Here is a 20000-nt window from a genome sequence, read left to right on the forward strand (position 1 = left end):
GAGGATGGGTAGGGGGCGTGGCGCCGGACGCTTCCAGAAAGATCCGCCTGCGCGGGGCGCTGCTGCAAACATACGTGCTGAGCATCCTGATCCGCACCGTGATGGAAGTGGGCTTCGTGGTGGTCCAGTACCTCATCTACGGCGTCTTCCTCAGGGCTGAGTACAAGTGCACCACGCCGCCCTGCAAGAACATGGTAGACTGCTACATGTCCCGGCCCACGGAGAAGAACATCTTCATCGTCTTCATGCTGGCCGTGGCCGGGGTGTCCCTCTTCCTCAGCGTGGTGGAGCTGTACCACCTGGGCTGGAAGCAGGTGAGGGGCTGCCTCAGGAGGCAGGTCGCCAGGCAGGCTCTCCACAGAGCCAGCGAGGCCAAGCAGAGAAGTGCTTCCGCTGCTGCCATGGCGATCGCCAAGACGACCGGCTCCATGGGGATGGAGAACGTGGACACGCCCCCCCTGCGGCTCCCCTCCCCGGGTTGCACGCCGCCTCCGGACTTCCACCAGTGCCTGGCGGCGTCGCGCGGCTCACCGGCGTCCGGCCACCACCACCATCATCCCCATCACCATCACCTTCCTCCTCCTCCTCACGCACACCTTCATCCGTCGGCACCGGCGCACGCACACACACACACACACACACACTCGCCCCCGTCCTGCCAGCCCTTCAGCACCCGTCTGGCCCTGCAGCAGAACTCCGCCAACATGGCCACCGAGCGGCACATGGAGCCCGCACACAGCCCCGACTTCCTGCGCATGACCTACCAGCATCCACTCACCAACGGCTGCCCTTCCCCCGGCTCTAGTCCCGCCCCCCGCCCCAGCCTGCCCAATGGCTGCCCTTCCCCCGGCTCTAGCCCCGCCCCCAGTCCCGCCCTGCTCCACGCGGCTCTGCTGAAGGACAAGCGGCGCCTCAGCAAGGCCAGCGCATCCAGCAGCGGACGCCTGCGACAAGGGGACCTGGCTGTGTGACACACACACACACAAACACACAGACAAAACACACACAGGAAACTATGATTCAACACGCATAAACTACATTCCAAGCCACAAAAGACAATCCAGCTGAAATGAGATATCATCGGCCCTGTTTGCTGTTAGCGGTTAGCTGTTAGCTGTTAGCTATTAGCGTGGCTGCCAGTCATATCGAGCAGCTATCATCAGCTCTGTTAGCTGTTAGCCGTTATTGGTAAGCTGTTAGAGGTTAGCTGTTAACTGTTAGCTGATAGTGGTTATTGGTTAGCTGTTAGCGGTTAGCTGTTAGCTGTTAGCTGGTAGCTGTTAGCCATTAGTGTGGCTTCCAGTCACATCCAGCAGCTATCATCAGCTCTGTTAGCTGTTAGCGGTTATTGGTTAGCTGTTAGCTGTTAGCTGTTAGCTGGTAGCTGGTAGCTGTGTGTCTTCCAGTCATATCAAGCACAGCATTCCATCACAGACACATTGCTGATGATGATTTAGACGATAATAAGCAAGCACCCATCACTCAGTAGATAACGACGATTATCATTTCATAATTTTTTTCCACTAGGATAATCGTAGTAATCATAACCTCTGTTTTCAGTCGGATAACCAGATCAATCCCAGACTCCTGCTGCGTCTGCCTCCTTGTGGAGAGGTGTGTGTGTTTGTGTGTGTGTGTGTGTGTGTGTGTGTGTGTGTGTGTGTGTGTGTGTGTGTGTGTGTTTGTTTGTGGAGGCCTGGTAGACACACACTTGAGACAGCTGTTTTTATGGAAATGCGTTGTTCCTCTAGAACTCTCTGAAGCCTTGAGGCACAAACCAACATAGCTTTTTGACTTCATGTTTTATGTGTGTGTGTGTGTGTGTGTGTGTGTGTGTGTGTGTGTGTGTGTGTGTGTGTGTGCGTGTGTATGCGTGTGTGCGTGTGTGCATGTGCGTTGTTGTTTTGTGTTCTATCAAGACTTACCATGAACACATTCACTCACAGACACAACAAGTGACACATGCAATTTTGCTTTGATTTTATAATCTCGTAAGACCAGTCCAGACCCGTTCAAATAGACCAGTCCAAACTCGTCCAAGACTGCAGTATTTTGACCCCTGAAGACAAATTGGAGGCTGGGGCTAGAGGATACGACTCTGGGTTGTCTGTAAAACTTTTGGAGACACACATGACACACACATACATGAGACACACATGACACACACACACACATGAGACACACAAACACACAGACTGTCAAATGTAAAGTTCAAACGTTGTGAGACACACACACACATGAGAAACACACACACACACACACACAAGACACACATGAGACACACACACAAACACACACATGAGACACACACACACGCAGACTGTCAAATGCCTCTCATTCTACCCCCCCTCTTGACTGAATGGAATGTTGACGTCACATGGAGTTATTACTGCGGTGAAGAGCCAGGATATCCCCCATCACGGAATGCCTCACGTCCAATCAGAGATTAATATCCCCCCTCATGGAATAAACTGCCTCATGGAATGCTTCACGTCCAATCAGAGATTAATATCACCCTCATGGAATAAACTGCCTCATGGAATGCCTCACGTCCAATCAGAGATAAATATCCCCCCTCATGGAATGCCTCACGTCCAATCAGAGATAAATATCCCCCCTCATGGAATAAACTGCCTCATGGAATGCCTCACGTCCAATCAGAGATAAATATCCCCCCTCATGGAATGCCTCACGTCCAATCAGAGATTAATATCCCCCCTCAAGGAATGCTTCACGTCCAATCACAGATTAATACATTGTTGTACAATGCATCATAAAGTATGAGGGCCACTGTGTGCAGCAGAGAACCAGCGGTTACAAGCCATGAAAGCTGTGTGTGTGTGTGTGGGTGTGTGTGTGTGTGTGTGTGTGTGTGTGTGTGTGTGTGTGTGTGTGTGTGTATGCGCAATATGTGTGTGTGTGGGTGTGTGTGTGTGTGTGTGTGTGTGTGTGTGTGTGTATGCGCAATGTGTGTGTGTGTGTGTGTGTGTGTGTGTTGGTTCAGGTTCACACACACACACACACAAACAAAGAGACATGCCATGCAAACAGAAATAGAAATAGCATACATTTGGAATTCCTAGCCAATCCGTACCAGCTGCCTCGTAAAGCACCTAATCCAAACAGGCGCTTGTAATGTGAGACACCGCTGCATTATGGGAACTGTAGTCTTCTCGGGTGAACAAGCATTGCATTCTGGGAGCTGTAGTCTTCTCGGGTGAACGAGCATTGCAGTGTGACATTGAGTGACAATGTGGGTTCTCATGCATGTCAGTGGAGATATCACAGGCATTAGTCACCACATGCCCTACTCAGTGACCTGTGACGGAAAGTGAGGAGGGACAAAAGAGCAGCCCTCAGCGGCTGTGTCCTCCATGTTACAGAGGACCAGGGTTTATATTGCACTTACTGGACTGGGAACAGCACTTTGACCCTTTTAATGAAAGTAAATAATGTTGGTTTGCACATGACTCACAGAGTAAGGTTGCATATATATATATATATATATATATATATATATATTATATTATTATATATATATATATATATATATATTATATTATTATATATATATAAATGCTGGATCAAGGTGAATGTGTCAGAAGCCTGTTTAATTATGTCTCCAGATGTGAAGTGTTATGGTAGAAAAGAAATGCAATGTTGTACATTGATGAACGAATGTGAGGAGAAGCCATTGCAATAAAGTGTATGCAAGCAAATATGTGCCTTCAACACACAACACCTCCTGTTCACACTCACACACACACACACACACATATACATACACACACACACACACACACACACACTCACACACACACACAAACACACACACACACACACATACACACACACACACACACACACACACACACACACACAGACACACACACACACAGTCACACACACACACAGACACACACACACACAGACACACACACACACACACACACACACACACACACCCCTCCTGTTCTCAGCAACTTCCTTCTTTTGAAATGTAACTGGACATGTACACAGGTGAAGCCCTGAGCTGAGTGGTGGTCTGTAAAGGGTCTGATATGGTTACTGGTCTGATAGGTTACTGTTATGATTCCTATAGCAAGCTGCATCATATTAGCCTGTGTGACGCTTTATAGCATTCACTCCGGCTTCTAAGCCCTCCGACGATATTTTTTCTCTTTTCTAAAACTCCAAGTTCTGTCTGCCATGTTCACCATACGAAGACACCACTTCCACAGACATTCACATTACAGACATGTTTGCTCATACGCACGCACACGCACACACACACACACACACACACACACACACACACATATGCTACACAGATATGTTTGCTCATACGCTACATAGGGAAACTCAGCCTCTCTGTCCTGTCTGTGTGCTTCTATCATCCTGACTATTTCATACTAGATATGAGGGTCCTGTGCTATTTATTTCCTATGTTTACTGTTGACAAAACACATTTAAAAAAATAAACTTTACAACAATATCTGACTGAGCGTATGTGCAAGAATCATTTCATCATTTTGCCTGGAGTGAGTTCAACAGAGGCCAACTCACTGCAGAGCTCCTCCATTTTGAACTCCAATTCACTGCAAAAGGCTCCATCATTTTAAACTCCAATTCTCCCTTGTTCTTCTATAAGATGCCTGTTGCTGTCCTGGCCTCTCTGTTTAAGCATGACTAGTGTGATAAAGGATCAAAGATGAGGATGAAGCTCTCTACCAGATGAGTGAACGGGATGTAAAAGGTAAATGCTAAGCATTTTAGATGACTGCTTGGTCTGTGAGACCATAGACATATCTATGTGTGAGGCAGTAACAGGCTAATAATGACCATGAGGCACTTTGTAAGAACCGATTTAATTTAGTTATTATATATAGTAAATATACAGGGAAGAAAAAAAAAACTAAAACTACGATACCCACTAAATGCAAAGATTGATATGAACCTGCAGTTGGCTTAATGTTTTGAACTCGCATAGTATCCCCACCACTACGACAGAGGGCGATGTTGCAACAATAACACACGTTTCCTGCAAGGACCAAAGAATAAGAAAAACAAAACATGTCGACTGGCAACACTGACAATTTTCGCGCTGTGCTTTCAAACGCGCGTGTGTAAAAGGATTCACTTCACAATGGAGAAAAAGAAGTTTAACATAAATTTAGATGACTCAACTTTCACCAAAGAAAGATCGCCGGTAAATTCATTAGGGAAATATGTAATCCCAGTTGTTGTTAAAGTGTTCTCCGTTCCTTCATTCCTAATGTAGCCGAACTTTGAAAGCTAACTCTAAATAATTATACTGTTGTAACTAAAGGAGATAAGTTAAGAATGCCCTGATGTCTTATGTCTATGTGTAAGCGTGCAGGTTTCTTTTTGTTTTAAGTAACAGGAACAGTACATCAGCAACTAACGTTATTGCCCCTTAGTGTAACTTTAGGGGAGATATAAACATCCTCCATAGACCTCTTCGACTGTAAGGTTAGTTTTACACTTTGACAGCATCTGCTAGGCTAGATAATCACACGGACGGTTCACGATCTCGGCACAGAGGCTGAACTCTCTCGGAATCTCTCGAACTCTGCTAAATCACTCCACGACTACCGATTATTTCGTTTTAGACCCGTATTAGTTAGCTTAGCTCTCTGCCTTGTACATTACTGCTGTCCGTGCACATCAATTAATCCAAACACACTGGCCTACAAGTGGGACTCCTGTCATAGAATGTTGTAGCCCTCATTTAAAAATGTACAAAGATTATGCAGCCATTTTATTTAATTAAGTGAAACATAGCCCTGCACACTTAACAGTTTCATCTGTAGACCCACACTCACAGACACACACATAAACAAACACACACACACACACACACACACACACACACACACTCAACTGTTTCATCTGTAGACACGTGTTGGTTTTCAGAAGTTGTTTTTGTCCGCCTACGCAGGTCCGTCCACTGTTCAAAGCCTCGACTGCAGGCGGTCCGAAAGACCCGGAAGGATCCGTAGCTCCACAGCCCACCGGTCAGCCACTCTCCTACGCTGAGTTTATTATCCAAAGCAAAGGCCCCCCACCACAGCAGGGAGCGGGGGCTACGGTGGGGGGTCTGAGGCAGGACTCTCAGGTGAGGGACTCTCAGGTGAAGGACTGTCCGGAGAGCGGTCCATCGACCGAGAGCAAGGTGCCGATCCACCTCCCGTCCACCACCGAGGGGGTGCCGGGGAATCACCAGGAGCAGACAGAGGGGAGCGGAGGGGTGGGGTCCACAGTTGCCTTGGCATCGGGCGGTGACGAGACGCAACGACAAGAGGAAGGTCAGAGGTCAGACGGCGGTCCGAGTGTGGCTCCATACCAGCTGGGTTCAGGAAGCAGCATCATCGTCAGTCCGAGACAGGTACGCATGCACGCACGCACGCACGCACGAACGCACACCTATATACACACACACGCACACGCACGCACGCACGCACGAACGCACACCTATATACACACACACACACACGCACACGCACGCACGCACGCACGAACGCACACCTATATACACACACACACACACGCACACGCACGCACGCACGCACAAACGCACACCTATATACACACACACGCACACGCACGCACGCACGCACAAACGCACACCTATATACACACACACACACACGCACACGCACGCACGCACACACGAACGCACACCTATATACACACACACACACACGCACACGCACGCACGCACGAACGCACACCTATATACACACACGCACACGCACGCACGCACGCACAAACGCACACCTATATACACACACACACACACGCACACGCACGCATGCACGCACACACGCACGAACGCACACCTATATACACACACACACACACACACACATACACACACACACACAGAGACACAGAGACACACACAGAGACACACACACACACACACACACACACACACACACACACACACACACACATATATATACACAGATTAGTACACTTCACTAACCCTTACAACAACTGTATATATTCTCTTTGCATCTCAAAAAAAGAATTGGTATTGCTGCTAATCAGTGTTTGTTTGTTTGTTTGTTTGTGTGTGTGTGTGTGTGTGTGTGTGTCCACAGAGAGGAAACCCTATCTTGAAGTTTGTGAGGAGTGTACCCTGGGAGTTTGGAGATATAGTGCCTGATTATGTCCTGGGGCGGACCACCTGTGCTCTCTTTCTCAGGTGTGTGTGTGTGTGTGTGTGTGTGCGTGTCTGTGTCTGAGTGTGTGTGTTTGTGTGTCTATGTGTATATACAGCCGCGGAAAAAATTAAGAGACCACTTCAAAATTATCAGTTTCTCTGGTTTTACTATTTATTGGTATGTTTTAAAGTAAAATGTACATTTTAGTTTTATTCTATAACCTACTGGCAACATTCCTACCAAATTTCAAATAAAAATATTGTCATTTAGATCATTTATTTGCAGAAAAATGACAATTGGTCAAAATAGCAAAAAAGATGCAGTGTCTTCAGATCTCGAATAATGCAAAGAAAACAAGCTCATATTCATTTTTAAACTACACAATACTAATGCTTACACTTAGGAAGAGTTCAGAAATCAATATTTGGTGGAATAACCTTGATTTAAAATCACAACTTTCACTTGTCTTGGCATGCTCTCCACCAGTCTTTCACATTGCCGTTGGGTGACTTTATGCTACTCCTGGCGCAAGAATTCAAGCAGCTCGGCTTCTTTTCATGGCTTGTGACCATCCATCTTCCTCTTGATCACATTTCAGAGTTTTTTTACGGGATTCAGGTCTCGAAATTGGGCTGGCCATGACAGGGTCCTGATCTGGTGGTACTCCATCCACACCTTTACTGGCCTGGCTGTGTGGCATGGAGCATTGCCCTGCTGGAAAAAACACTTCTTTGAGTTGGGGAACATTGTCAGAGCAAAAGGAAGCAAGTTTTTCTTCCGGGACAACGTTGTATTTTGCCTGGCTGAGGTTTGTAAAAGACCATAAGGATTGAAAAAAGCGTACTGGAGGGTCTTCTAGTTCGTCTTCTCTGATGAGTCCAATTTTCAGCTTTGCCCAACACATGGTCGTCTGATGGTTAGACGGAGACCTGGAGAGGCCTACAAGACAGAGAGTCTTGCACCTACTGTGAAATCGGACTCATCAGAGAAGACGAACTTAGAAGAACCTCCAGTCCGCTTTTTCAATCCTTATGGTCTTTTACAAACCTCAGCCAGGCAAAGTACAACGTTGTCCCGGAAGAAAAACTTGCTTCCTTTTGCTCTGACAATGTTCCCCAACTCTGAGAAGTGTTTTTTCCAGCAGGGCAATGCTCCATGCCACACAGCCAGGCCAGTAAAGGTGTGGATGGAGTACCACCAGATCAGGACCCTGTCATGGCCAGCCCAATTTCGAGACCTGAATCCCATAAAAAACCTCTGAAATGTGATCAAGAGGAAGATGGATGGTCACAAGCCATGAAAAGAAGCCGAGCTGCTTGAATTCTTGCGCCAGGAGTAGCATAAAGTCACCCAACGGCAATGTGAAAGACTGGTGGAGAGCATGCCAAGACACATGAAAGTTGTGATTTTAAATCAAGGTTATTCCACCAAATATTGATTTCTGAACTCTTCCTAAGTGTAAGCATTAGTATTGTGTAGTTTAAAAATGAATATGAGCTTGTTTTCTTTGCATTATTCGAGATCTGAAGACACTGCATCATTTTTGCTATTTTGACCAATTGTCATTTTTCTGCAAATAAATGATCTAAATGACAATATTTTTATTTGAAATTTGGTAGGAATGTTGCCAGTAGGTTATAGAATAAAACTAAAATGTACATTTTACTTTAACACATACCAATAAATAGTAAAACCAGAGAAACTGATAATTTTGAAGTGGTCTCTTAATTTTTTCCGCGGCTGTATGTGTTCTCCTGGGCTGCACCACTTATAATGTGTCTGACATTAGAGGGGATGTGTCGGTGTCTGTTATTGTTTAGATCTCAGTGTTTGTGTCTGTTATTGTTTAGATCTCAGTGATGGTGTTTGTTATTGTTTAGATGTCAGTGTTGGTGTCTGTTATTGTTTAGATCTCAGTGATGGTGTTTGTTATTGTTTAGATGTCAGTGTTGGTGTCTGTTATTGTTTAGATCTCAGTGATGGTGTTTGTTATTGTTTAGATCTCAGTGTTGGTGTCTGTTATTGTTTAGATCTCAGTGATGGTGTTTGTTATTGTTTAGATCTCAGTGTTGGTGTTTGTTATTGTTTAGACTTCAGTGTTGGTGTCTGTTATTGTTTAGACCCGAGTGTTTGTGTTTGTTATTGTTTAGACCTCACCCAGACTTCAGTGTTGGTGTCTGTTATTGTTTAGATCTCAATGTTGGTGTTTTTTATTGTTTAGACTTCAGTGTTGGTGTCTGTTATTGTTTAGATCTCAGTTTTGGTGTCTGTTATTGTTTAGATCTTAGTGTTGGTGTCTGTTGTTGTTCAGACCTTAGTGTTGAGGGAAACAAGAATAGGCTGCATAGCTATCACACTACTGAGAGAAGAATAGTTTTGTAATGATACACTGCAGTTATCTGTCCTGATCAAGGATGCATCAATCGATCAGTTCATTCTCTGCTAACCCATCCCCCTGTGTTCCTCCAGTGTGCGCTCCCCTAACCCGTCCCCCTGTGTTCCTCCCAGTGTGCTACCATAACCCATACCCCTGTGTTCCTCCAGTGTGCGTTCCCATAACCCATACCCCTGTGTTCCTCCAGTGTGCGTTCCCCTAACCCGTCCCCCTGTGTTCCTCCAGTGTGCGCTCCCCTAACCCGTCCCCCTGTGTTCCTCCAGTGTGCGCTCCCCTAACCCATCCCCCTGTGTTCCTCCAGTGTGCGCTCCCCTAACCCGTCCCCCTGTGTTCCTCCAGTGTGCGCTACCATAATCTGAACCCTAACTACATCCATGATCGTCTGAAGCTGCTGGGAAACTGCTTCTCGCTCAGGCTGCTGCTGGTGCTGGTGGACGTGGTGAGTGACTGAACACTTCATCTTTATCTTCATCTTCCTCTCTGAACACTTCATCTTCCACCCTCTTCCTCTCTGCCTCTGTCTCACAGGGCTAACGGCTATTATAGCGACTTTTATAGCGACTAGTTTAGCGGCTAATATAGCGTCTATTATAGCGAATAATATAACGTATATTATAGCGTATATTATAGTGTCTATTATAGCGATTAGTATAGCGGCTATTATAGCGATTAGAATAGGGGCTATTATAGGGCTGTTATAGCAACTAGTTTAGCGGCTAATATAGCGTCTATTATAGCGAATAATATAGCGGCTTATATAGCGTCTATTATAGCGATTAGTATAGCGGCTATTATAGCGATTAGAATAGGGGCTATTATAGGGCTGTTAATAATATAGCGGCTTATATAGCGTCTATTATAGCGATTAGAATAGGGGCTATTATAGGGCTGTTAATAATATAGCGGCTTATATAGCGTCTATTATAGCGATTAGAATAGGGGCTATTATAGGGCTGTTAATAATATAGCGGCTTATATAGCGTCTATTATAGCGATTAGAATAGGGGCTATTATAGGGCTGTTAATAATATAGCGGCTTATATAGCGTCTATTATAGCGATTAGTATAAAGGCTAATATAGCCATTATAGCGGCTAGTATAGCGGCTGTTAAAGCGGCTAGTATAGAGGCTAGTGCGTCATGAGGGTCATGTGGGAGTGGATTCAACTGATTTCGATGGTTTTCAAATGGTGTTTTAAAAGTCTCTCCCTCTCTCCCTCTCCCTTCATCCCTCTCTCCCTCCCTCCCTCCCTCAGAAAGACCCCCATCATGTTCTGAGGGAGCTGGCTCGGATCAGCATCATGGCCGACTGCACTCTCATCCTGGCCTGGAGGTGAGCGGTTTTCTCCAAAGATGATAGTGATGATGATGGTGGTGGTGGTGGTGATGATGGTGATGGTGATGGTGATGGTGATGGTGATGGTGATGGTGATGGTGATGGTGATGGTGATGGTGATGGTGATGATGGTGGTGGTGATGATGGTGATGGTGATGGTGATGGTGGTGATGGTGATGGTGATGTTGATAGTGATGATGATGATGATGATGATGGTGATGGTGATGGTGATGGTGATGGTGATGGTGATGATGATGGTGATGGTGATGGTGATGGTGATGGTGATGGTGATGACTAATGATGAGAAGCAAAAGAAAGGGGAGGGGCTATTGATGCAAACTGACGGAATGAGCTGTGTGTGAGAGGTGTGCGTGAGAGGTGTGTTTGAGCTGTGTGACAGGTGTGTGTGAGAGATGTGTGAGAGAGATGTGTGAGGTTTGTAAGTGGTGTGTGTGTGTGAAAGATTTGTAAGGTGTGTGTGAGCGGTGTGTGAGAGGTGTGTGTGTGTGGGGTGTCAGCCATGGCTTAAGGTTAGAGACGTGAGCCGAAAGGGTTTGATCCAGTTTGATCCTGTGTCTGTGTGTGTGTGTGTGTGTGTGTGTGTGTGTGTGTGTGTGTCTGTGTCTGTGAGTGTGGTCACATTGCTCACTGCCCCTACTGTGTCTGCCAATGAATGGATTATTTCCTTGAAGGGATAAATAAAATCTCTATATTTAAAATACAAGTGTGTGTGTGTGTGTGTGTGTGTGTGTGTGTGTGTGTGTGTGTGTGTGTGTGTGTGTGTGTGTGTGTGTGTGTGTGTGTGTGTGTGTGTGTGTGTGTGTGTGTGTGTGTGTGTGTGTGTGATCAGCCCAGAAGAGACAGGGCGTTACCTGGAGACGTATAAGTCCTATGAGAAGAAGCCTGCAGACGTGCTGAAGGAACAGGTGGAAAAGGATTACCTGTCCAAGGTGAGGAACACACACACACACTCAAGGTTAACCGCAGGAACACACACACACACACACACTCAAGGTTAGCCTTAGCAACACACACATACACACACACACAGGGTTAGCCGCAGGAACACTCCTCTCTTCTTCTCTGTGTGTGTCCAGGTGACTGACTGCCTGACCACAGTGAAGTCTGTGAATAAGACGGATGCCGTAACCCTGCTGTCCACCTTCTCAGTGAGTCTAACCCTACCTCTGCACACACACACACACACACACACACACACACACACACACACACACACACACACACACACACACACACCTTCACACACCCTACCTCTGCACACACACACTTTAACCCTACCTCTGCACACACACACACACACACCCTACCTCTGCACACACACACACACACACACACACCCTAAGCCTACCTCTGCACACTCACACACACACACACACACCCTCACACACCCTACCTCTGCACACACACACACACACACCCTACCTCTGCACACACACACACACACACACACCCTAAGCCTACCTCTGCACACTCACACACACACACACACACCCTCACACACCCTACCTCTGTACACACACACACACACACCCTTACCCTACCTCTGCACACACACACTTTAACCCTACCTCTGCACACACACACACACACACACCCTAAGCCTACCTCTGCACACTCACACACAGCGTCGGAAATTAACGAGGGCAAAGGGCAAAACTGCCCCCAAGAAATATTCTTTTGCCCCCAAAATTACTAGGAAAGGGGCAAAAAATGCCCCCATAATTTTCTGTAATAATAATGTAATGAACTTGTCAAAAACATCGTAGCCTGGTCCGGTTGCAATCAAATGTTTAGATTTTTGCCTTAACTTATTGTTGCGTGAAGAACCGAATGTTCTAACAAAACTATTTGGAGCGCTTCTTAACCAGACCTGTGAATGCGAGAGTGAGGAGGAACGAGGATCAGCGAACACAGACTGTCACAGGCTCAGGTTCTAAAAGAGCAAATTCACACACCCAGTCACCGTCGAAAAATGGAAGCTATATTGGCCTGGGGTGGAGTGTGACGACCCTATGACGACGACGAGAAAAAGACGCAATTTTTTTCCAAGGCATGTCGGGCTTATGGGAAACGAGTTGCCCAAGGCGTTGTCAATCCAGCACAGGCAAATTCTTCTTCTGACTTCACCAAGGGTAGCGAAAACATACAGAAATACATGGCCTTTCGTCACAAGGTGCCAGGCAACAAGCAATCGCCTATGGTGAATGATAACTAGTAATAATAATTTTAGAAATTATTAAGTTCGGTTTTGCTAGTTCAATGTTAGCTAACGTTAGATAGCTCTGATAGTGCGTTAGCTACAAATGCAGCTAACTAGTCCCATCTGTATTTCCTGTAGGCCTACTATGGTAGGTAGGCTATAACATGATTAAAGTTGACACAAAAACCCATAAACATAATACATTATTATTATAAAAAAGAAAGAAAAAATTATTGTTTATAGTTGTTTAAAAGAATGTTATAGTAACAATAAATATCCACAAAGAAATAAGAATAAATTGCATTTGATTGTTTTAATCATATGTTTTCTGTTTGGTTTTTGTTCAAAAAAATCTAAGAAAACATTTAGATTTGTAGGCTACTGCCTAATAGTCTTCTCATTGCCATTTGATGACAATTGCTCATATACTGTGTGTTTATTATTTTGAACAAAGGTTAAAGTAACACTATGCAACAATTTGACACTTTTTGGGATATGGTTTCATAGGCAACTAGTTTAGGTACCAACCTCAAATTAATTTTGATAGCAAATGGTCATGTGAAGAACACCTTTGTCTTCCCCACTAGCCATCCCGAATATGCCCTATAGTTCTGTGTAACGGGCTGGTACACCCTGCAAAAATGGAAAGCTTTTAGACGCATAACATTGCCAGCTAAACTGCCAAAAAAACACCAGTAAGTGTGTTGGCAAGCTTCTATCAATGTCAGCTGGGCTGTTGGTGGCGTTTGCAAAGCTTTTGCATGCCTTTTAGGTAGTTCGCTTACTAGTAGTTTGGGAACAGAACTCCATATTGCTGCTTTAAATGTTATTTCACAAGTTTTTAAAAGTGCCCCCAATTTTTTGTTAAATGCCCTTGGATTTCAGTAAGTGGGGGCAAAAATTGCCCCAGAAAAATTATGTAAATTTCCCACCCTGCTCACACACACACACACACACCCTAAGCCTACCTCTGAACACTCACACACACACACACACACCCTAATGGTACCTCTGCACATACACACACACACACCCTAACCCTACCTCTGCACACACACACACACACACACATACACACACCCTAACCCTACACGCACACACACAGGACTAAGTATTAATCATGAAGTCTGCATGAGGACTGTGTATTAATCCTTCCTCAGTGTGAGGATGGAGCTTTGTGTTCGCTTCTTAAGCAATGAAAAGAGAGTGAATAGATCTAATTTATACCTCTGTGTTGTGTGTGTTGTGTGTGTGTGTGTTTGTCTGTTTGTATGTGTGTGTCTGTTTGTGTGTGTGTGTGTGTGTGTGTGTGTGTGTGTGTGTGTGTGTCCTGTAGTCGGTAGAAGGAATCATAAAGGCGTCTAAAGAAGAGCTGGTCCTGTGCCCTGGCCTGGGTCCTCAGAAGGTGAGAGGAAAGGAAAAAGAAAGGGAGAGGAAGAGAGAAAAAAAAAGAAAAAAAAGCAGGGAAGTAGGAAAGAGAAAAAGAGCAATGAGTGCTTCAGAGAACAGACAGACCTATCAGGCTCTCATATATCTATTGTGATAGAGGTATGATGCACTGTCATAGAGATAGACCAGCTTCAGTAGGGGGGGGGGGGGGTAGGGTTAAAGAGTGACAGCAAGTCAGATACAAGTCATGAAGGGGGCGGGGGGGGGCAGAGGGAGAGAGAGACATACAGAGGAATTAAGATAGTGAAAGATTACACATTTTTATATGTATGTGTGTGTGTGTGTGTGTGTGTGTGTGTGTGTGTGTGTGTGTGTGTGTGTGTGTGTGTGTGTTCCTCAGGCGAAGCGGCTCTATGATGTTCTCCATCAACCCTTCCTCAAGTCCAGCAAGAAGGACAGCTGCTGACCCACCAGATCATCTACTGCTCCCATAGAACTCTCCCATAGAACTCTCCCATAGAACTCTCCCATAGAACTCTCCCATAGAACTCTCCCATAGAACTCCCCCATAGAACTCCCCCATAGAACTCTCCCATAGAACTCTCCCATAGAACTCTCCCATAGAACTCTCCCACGGAACTCTCCCATGGAACTCTCCCATGGAACTCTTCCATAGAACTCTCCCATGGAACTCTCCCATGGAACTCTACTGACCTCCCACATGGTTCTCCTGTTCACCATTCCAATGTCCTCCTTGAAGGACTGTCAAGCACTCCACTCTTATCTCTCTCTCTCTCTACCTAGGGAACACATTGCTTCCCCAGACTTGTATTTATTCCAATAAACTTTGTGTTTTTGTACAAATCTGTGCGCATGTGCGTGTGTGGGGTTAACGTGTACAGATGAAAGGTGTGTGTTTGGCATAGATATAGTAGCAATGGCAGTTGCAAGAGGTTAATGCATTCTATTAATTTAATTCTATTTCAATTCTTGAATTGCATTAAATTGTTAAGAACCATTAACAGCTCAAGTCCCAAGACCCGAGTCCACTAGAGCAAGCAGATAGATACCTTAAGTGGGACCCAGCTCAAGAAGGGGGACCTATCCGCCTAAGGGCTACTAGAGAGATGAGGGGAGGGGGGGGGGGGGGGAGTACAAGATGGAGGGGAGCAATCAGATCAGTCATACATGCATCAGTCAGGAATCAGCCATGCATCAGTCAGGACAACACATCATAAACAAATCATTTAATGAAGTGACTTTGATTGTGTTCTTCGTGCTTGCAGCTGGTCATCGAAGCCAGAGCGAATGGGAAAGTGCAAGTCCTCGAACTGCCAGTAGAGGGCGATAAAGTCTTGGAAGTGCTCAGTAGCAGGGTGGGACTCCAGCGCTCAGAGTGTCCTACAGGGGGCAGCAGTGTGTGTGTGTGTGTGTGCGTGTGTGTGTGTGTCAAGTGTCAGAGTGATGGAAAATGTTCTTCATAGACTTATAATATGGATTTTCGCTTTATACGTATGTGTGTGTGTGTTTAAAATATGGATATTTTCTTTCAGCAGAAGCAGCCAACCCTGCCCATGCAAATGAGGACCTGAAGTTAGCAGCTCAACTCCCCTGCAGCTGGGTTCCACTACACACACACACACACACACACACACACACACACACATGTAGATATCGGATATGATGTGTCAGCTCTAAAGCACATGTTGGCTCCTCAATAGTACTGTAACGACGAGGCCCCTCTGAGGCCCATCCATATAGGCAAGATATCTTTTGCATTTACATTTAGTCATTTAGCAGACGCTTTTGTCCAAAGCGACGTACAAGGGAGAGAACAGTCAAGCTAAGAGCAAAAAAACCTGGTGTAAAAATATTTTTGTTCAAGAAATACAAAAAACAACATAGAAAGAAAAAGTGCGGGACTGTCACTGCTTAAGTGCAAATGAAGCCAAGGTGCCAGTTAGGAAGGGAGGTGCTCTCTGAAGAGATGGGTCTTCAAGAGCTTGAAGGTAGAGAGGGAGGCCCCTGCTCTGGTAGTGCTAGGCAGTTCGTTCCACCAACGTGGATATCAACTAGCAACGCTTAGCCTAACCACATAGCCTACATTTAATCTGCACAGTAACACATTATGGTGGTTAATAAAATCAGTGGTCAGAGCAGACTGTAGGTTAGGCAAAAAAATAATTCTATTTTGTATTGAGCGTTAATAGCGTTAATAACATTTAATTATATTCATCAACTGAGCCTGACATTCAACAACCTCATCATGAATTATCAAACTACCCTCATTCTCTGACTCTAACCCTAATTCTCAGCCCAAATCAATCACCAAATGTCAATTCCTCTGACACATTACCAGAGAGAGAAGTGCCGTTTGAAACTTTAAACAAATGTAGGTGTGCATTTATCATACATCTACACACACACACACACACACACATACATCCACGCACACACACATTTGATTAATTTATTTGGAATGACCAATACTGATACAACACAGCATCCGAATATTAGTAAAGAGCCTATTTTGTCTCACACCACAACACTCTAAGTACACACACACCAACACACACACATACACACACACACATTGAGTATCTACATGTAGGTCCCAGTCCAGGTGACACATTAAAGTCCAGATAGTTAAGACACAGTGTGTGTGTGTGTGTGTGTGTGTGTGTGTGTGTGTGCACGTGCGTGTGTGTATATGTGTGTGTATGACCGAGAGAGAGAGAGAGAGAAGGAGAGGCAAACACACACACACATTGGGCAGGAAGAGTGTTTGCATAGGGAGGAGTGAATGCATTGGCAGCTCATGCTTCAGTGGTCAGTGAGTGTTTATATCCCTGTGAGTTTAACCCCTCCTGAGTGACAGCTGTCCATCATGAAGACTCATCCCTCAGCCATGACCTTCATCTCCATGGTGATCTGGACCCTCATGCTGTTCTTCCAAGGTGAGGCTAATCTAACCTAAAACAGACAATTCATATAATCTATATTAGAATATATCAAATCTAACCTGAAACAGACAATTCATATAATCTATATTAGAATATATCAAATCTATATTTATAACCCATACATCCTTTATCTGACCTCCAGAGTCCAGAGGTCAGTTCACTGCGACTCAGACTCCAGCTACATCAGCTGTTCGTCCAGGAGAATCCGTCACTCTGAAGTGTAAAACCAGCACTGGAATTGGTAGCTTTACTGCGTGTTATGGCTGTCTGTCCTGGTACCTGCAGAAACCTGGAGAGGCTCCTAAACTCCTTGTGCATTATATCGACACTCGTCAGTCAGGCACTCCTGATAGATTCAGTGGAGGAGGATCATTACATGAGTCTGACTTCACTCTGACCATCAGTGGAGTCCAGACTGAAGATGCAGGAGTTTACTACTGCATGGGTGTCATGTACAGTGGACGTACCCCAGCGTTCACACAGTGATAGAGAGCCGTACGAAAACCTCCTCCATCAGAACACACATGACTGCACTGCAGCAGCTGGGGCCAGCAGCGCACACACACACACACACACACACTCACACACACACACACACACACACACACACACACACACACACACACACACACACACACACACACACACACACACACACACACACACACACACACACACACACACACACACACACACACACACACACACCTGAACACACAGATATGAAACTTGTTCACATGATATGTCATGGAGTTCAACCTGGATATGAATCGTCCATCATGGAGACTCAAGCCCAACTGACCCAATGGAGGGCAGCTTCACGTATCTCTGAGGGTGTTGTGAATCTGCTGATGAGGATCACAGCCAGAGGAATCATGGAGTTGACATGTGAGGGATGTGGTGAATCTGCTGATGAGGATCACAGCCCAGAGGAATCATGGAGATGACATGTGAGGGATGTGGTGAATCTGCTGATGAGGATCACAGCCAGAGGAATCATGGAGATGACATGTAGGGAGGTAATTCTGGTCCTTCTGAATGAGAGATGGTTTCAGTGTGTGTGGAGTGTGGATGATTCTGACCTGAATCAGTAGTAGAGATGTCAGCAGCAGCAGCAGTAGAAGCAGCAGATTCCTGATGTGCATAGGACACCAGCAGGTTTGTGTCATTTAACTTACTGTAACTCCATAAAATTCACTGACACTGTCTCAAGGCACTTGTCAGGCCAAATGCCATAACAAATCAAGAATGAGTACTTAGGAGACAGGCACATATTAGCTACCGGCAGGTTTGTGATCAGTTACAGGCAGATTTGTGATAAGTTACCGGCAGATTTGTGATGTGGATCAGTTACCAGCAGGTTTGTGATCAGTTACCAGAAGGTTTGTGATCAGTTACCAGCAGATTTGTGATCAGTTACCAGAAGGTTTGTGATCAGTTGCCAGCAGATTTGTGATCAGTTACCAGCAGATTTGTGATCAGTTACCAGCAGATTTGTGATCAGTTACCAGAAGGTTTGTGATAAGTTACCAGAAGGTTTGTGATCAGTTACCAGCAGATTTGTGATCAGTTACCAGCAGATTTGTGACCAGTTACCAGAAGGTTTGTGATCAGTTACCAGAAGGTTTGTGATCAGTTACCGGCAGATTTGTGATCAGTTAGCAGCAGGATTGTGGTGTGGATGAGTTAGCAGCAGGTTTGTGATGTGGATCAGTTAGCAGCAGGTTTGTGATGTGGATCAGTTAGAAGCAGGTTTGTGATCAGTTACCAACATATTTGTGATCAGTTACCAACATATTTGTGATCAGTTAGCAGCATGTGTGGATAAGTTAGAAGCAGGTTTTTGGTCTAGATAGGAAAACATAATTGTGTACAGAGGAATGTTTTCCAAATGTAATAATGTGGTTCATTATTCTGTTCAGATTTTTGCTATTTGTCTGCATTTGGTCACATCTGTTTTGCTGTTTTATTTACTAATTATATATTTTCCTGTTTCATTTACTTATTATATCTTTTCCTGGTTAGTTAGAAGATATCTGGATAGAAATCTGCCATATTCACTTCAGACATATTTATCTCAACTGCAGGAACAGGATGCCATAATTTCACCTCTGCTATGAAACAGAGAGGTTAGTATAAGCACAGCTCCTATATGAGACAGAGAGGTTAGTATAAGCACAGCTCTTATATGAAACAGAGAGGTTAGTATAAGCACAGCTCCTATATGAGACAGAGAGGTTAGTATAAGCACAGCTCTTATATGAAACAGAGAGGTTAGTATAAGCACAGCTCCTATATGATACTACTACTACAGAGAATAGCATCAAATGATAAAGGAATACAGTATTTTATATGGTTAGTTGAATTCCTTCCAGAACTATTCAAAGGGCTTTAGAGAACAGTAGATTCCTGTGTGTGTGTGAGGGGAGGTTTTTGTTTGGGTGGCAGACTAGTGTGAGTGTGAGGGGAGGTTTTTGTACGGGTGCCAGACTAGTGTGCATCAC

At 45.1% G+C, this 20000-nt stretch overlaps 3 protein-coding genes across 3 annotated transcripts in view; all 3 read left to right on the forward strand.

Annotated features, from left to right (window-relative positions):
• The window catches only part of LOC308365582 (gap junction alpha-5 protein-like), a gene marked incomplete at both ends in the record, with an annotated part of 2759 nt that extends 1788 nt beyond the window's left edge, over positions 1–971 (forward strand). The window contains one exon of the mRNA XM_080839051.1: positions 1–971. This exon is cut by the window's left edge and continues 238 nt beyond it. Within this exon, the coding sequence (XP_080695177.1) occupies positions 1–971 (971 nt within the window).
• A 4110-nt stretch (positions 972–5081) lies between these two features.
• On the forward strand, positions 5082–14999 carry ercc1 (excision repair cross-complementation group 1; the record flags this gene model as incomplete). Its single annotated transcript, XM_080839052.1, has 9 exons — positions 5082–5209; positions 5963–6409; positions 7131–7234; positions 9928–10027; positions 10844–10920; positions 11774–11873; positions 12021–12092; positions 14481–14549; positions 14934–14999. The coding sequence occupies exons 1-9, from the start codon at positions 5147–5149 to the stop codon at positions 14997–14999; spliced, it is 1098 nt and encodes a 365-aa protein (XP_080695178.1). The 5' UTR covers positions 5082–5146.
• Positions 15000–17420: 2421 nt separating this feature from the next.
• The window catches only part of LOC308365584 (immunoglobulin kappa light chain-like), a gene marked incomplete at both ends in the record, with an annotated part of 3778 nt that continues 1198 nt past the window's right edge, over positions 17421–20000 (forward strand). The window contains 3 exons of the mRNA XM_080839053.1: positions 17421–17490; positions 17639–17959; positions 19995–20000. The exon at positions 19995–20000 is cut by the window's right edge and continues 42 nt beyond it. Coding sequence (XP_080695179.1) covers positions 17421–17490; positions 17639–17959; positions 19995–20000 — 397 coding nt within the window. The remainder of the gene's footprint in view (positions 17491–17638; positions 17960–19994) is intronic.

The sequence above is a fragment of the Sprattus sprattus genome, assembly GCF_963457725.1.
Source record: "Sprattus sprattus genome assembly, chromosome: 5".
Taxonomy (NCBI): Eukaryota; Metazoa; Chordata; class Actinopteri; order Clupeiformes; family Clupeidae; genus Sprattus; species Sprattus sprattus.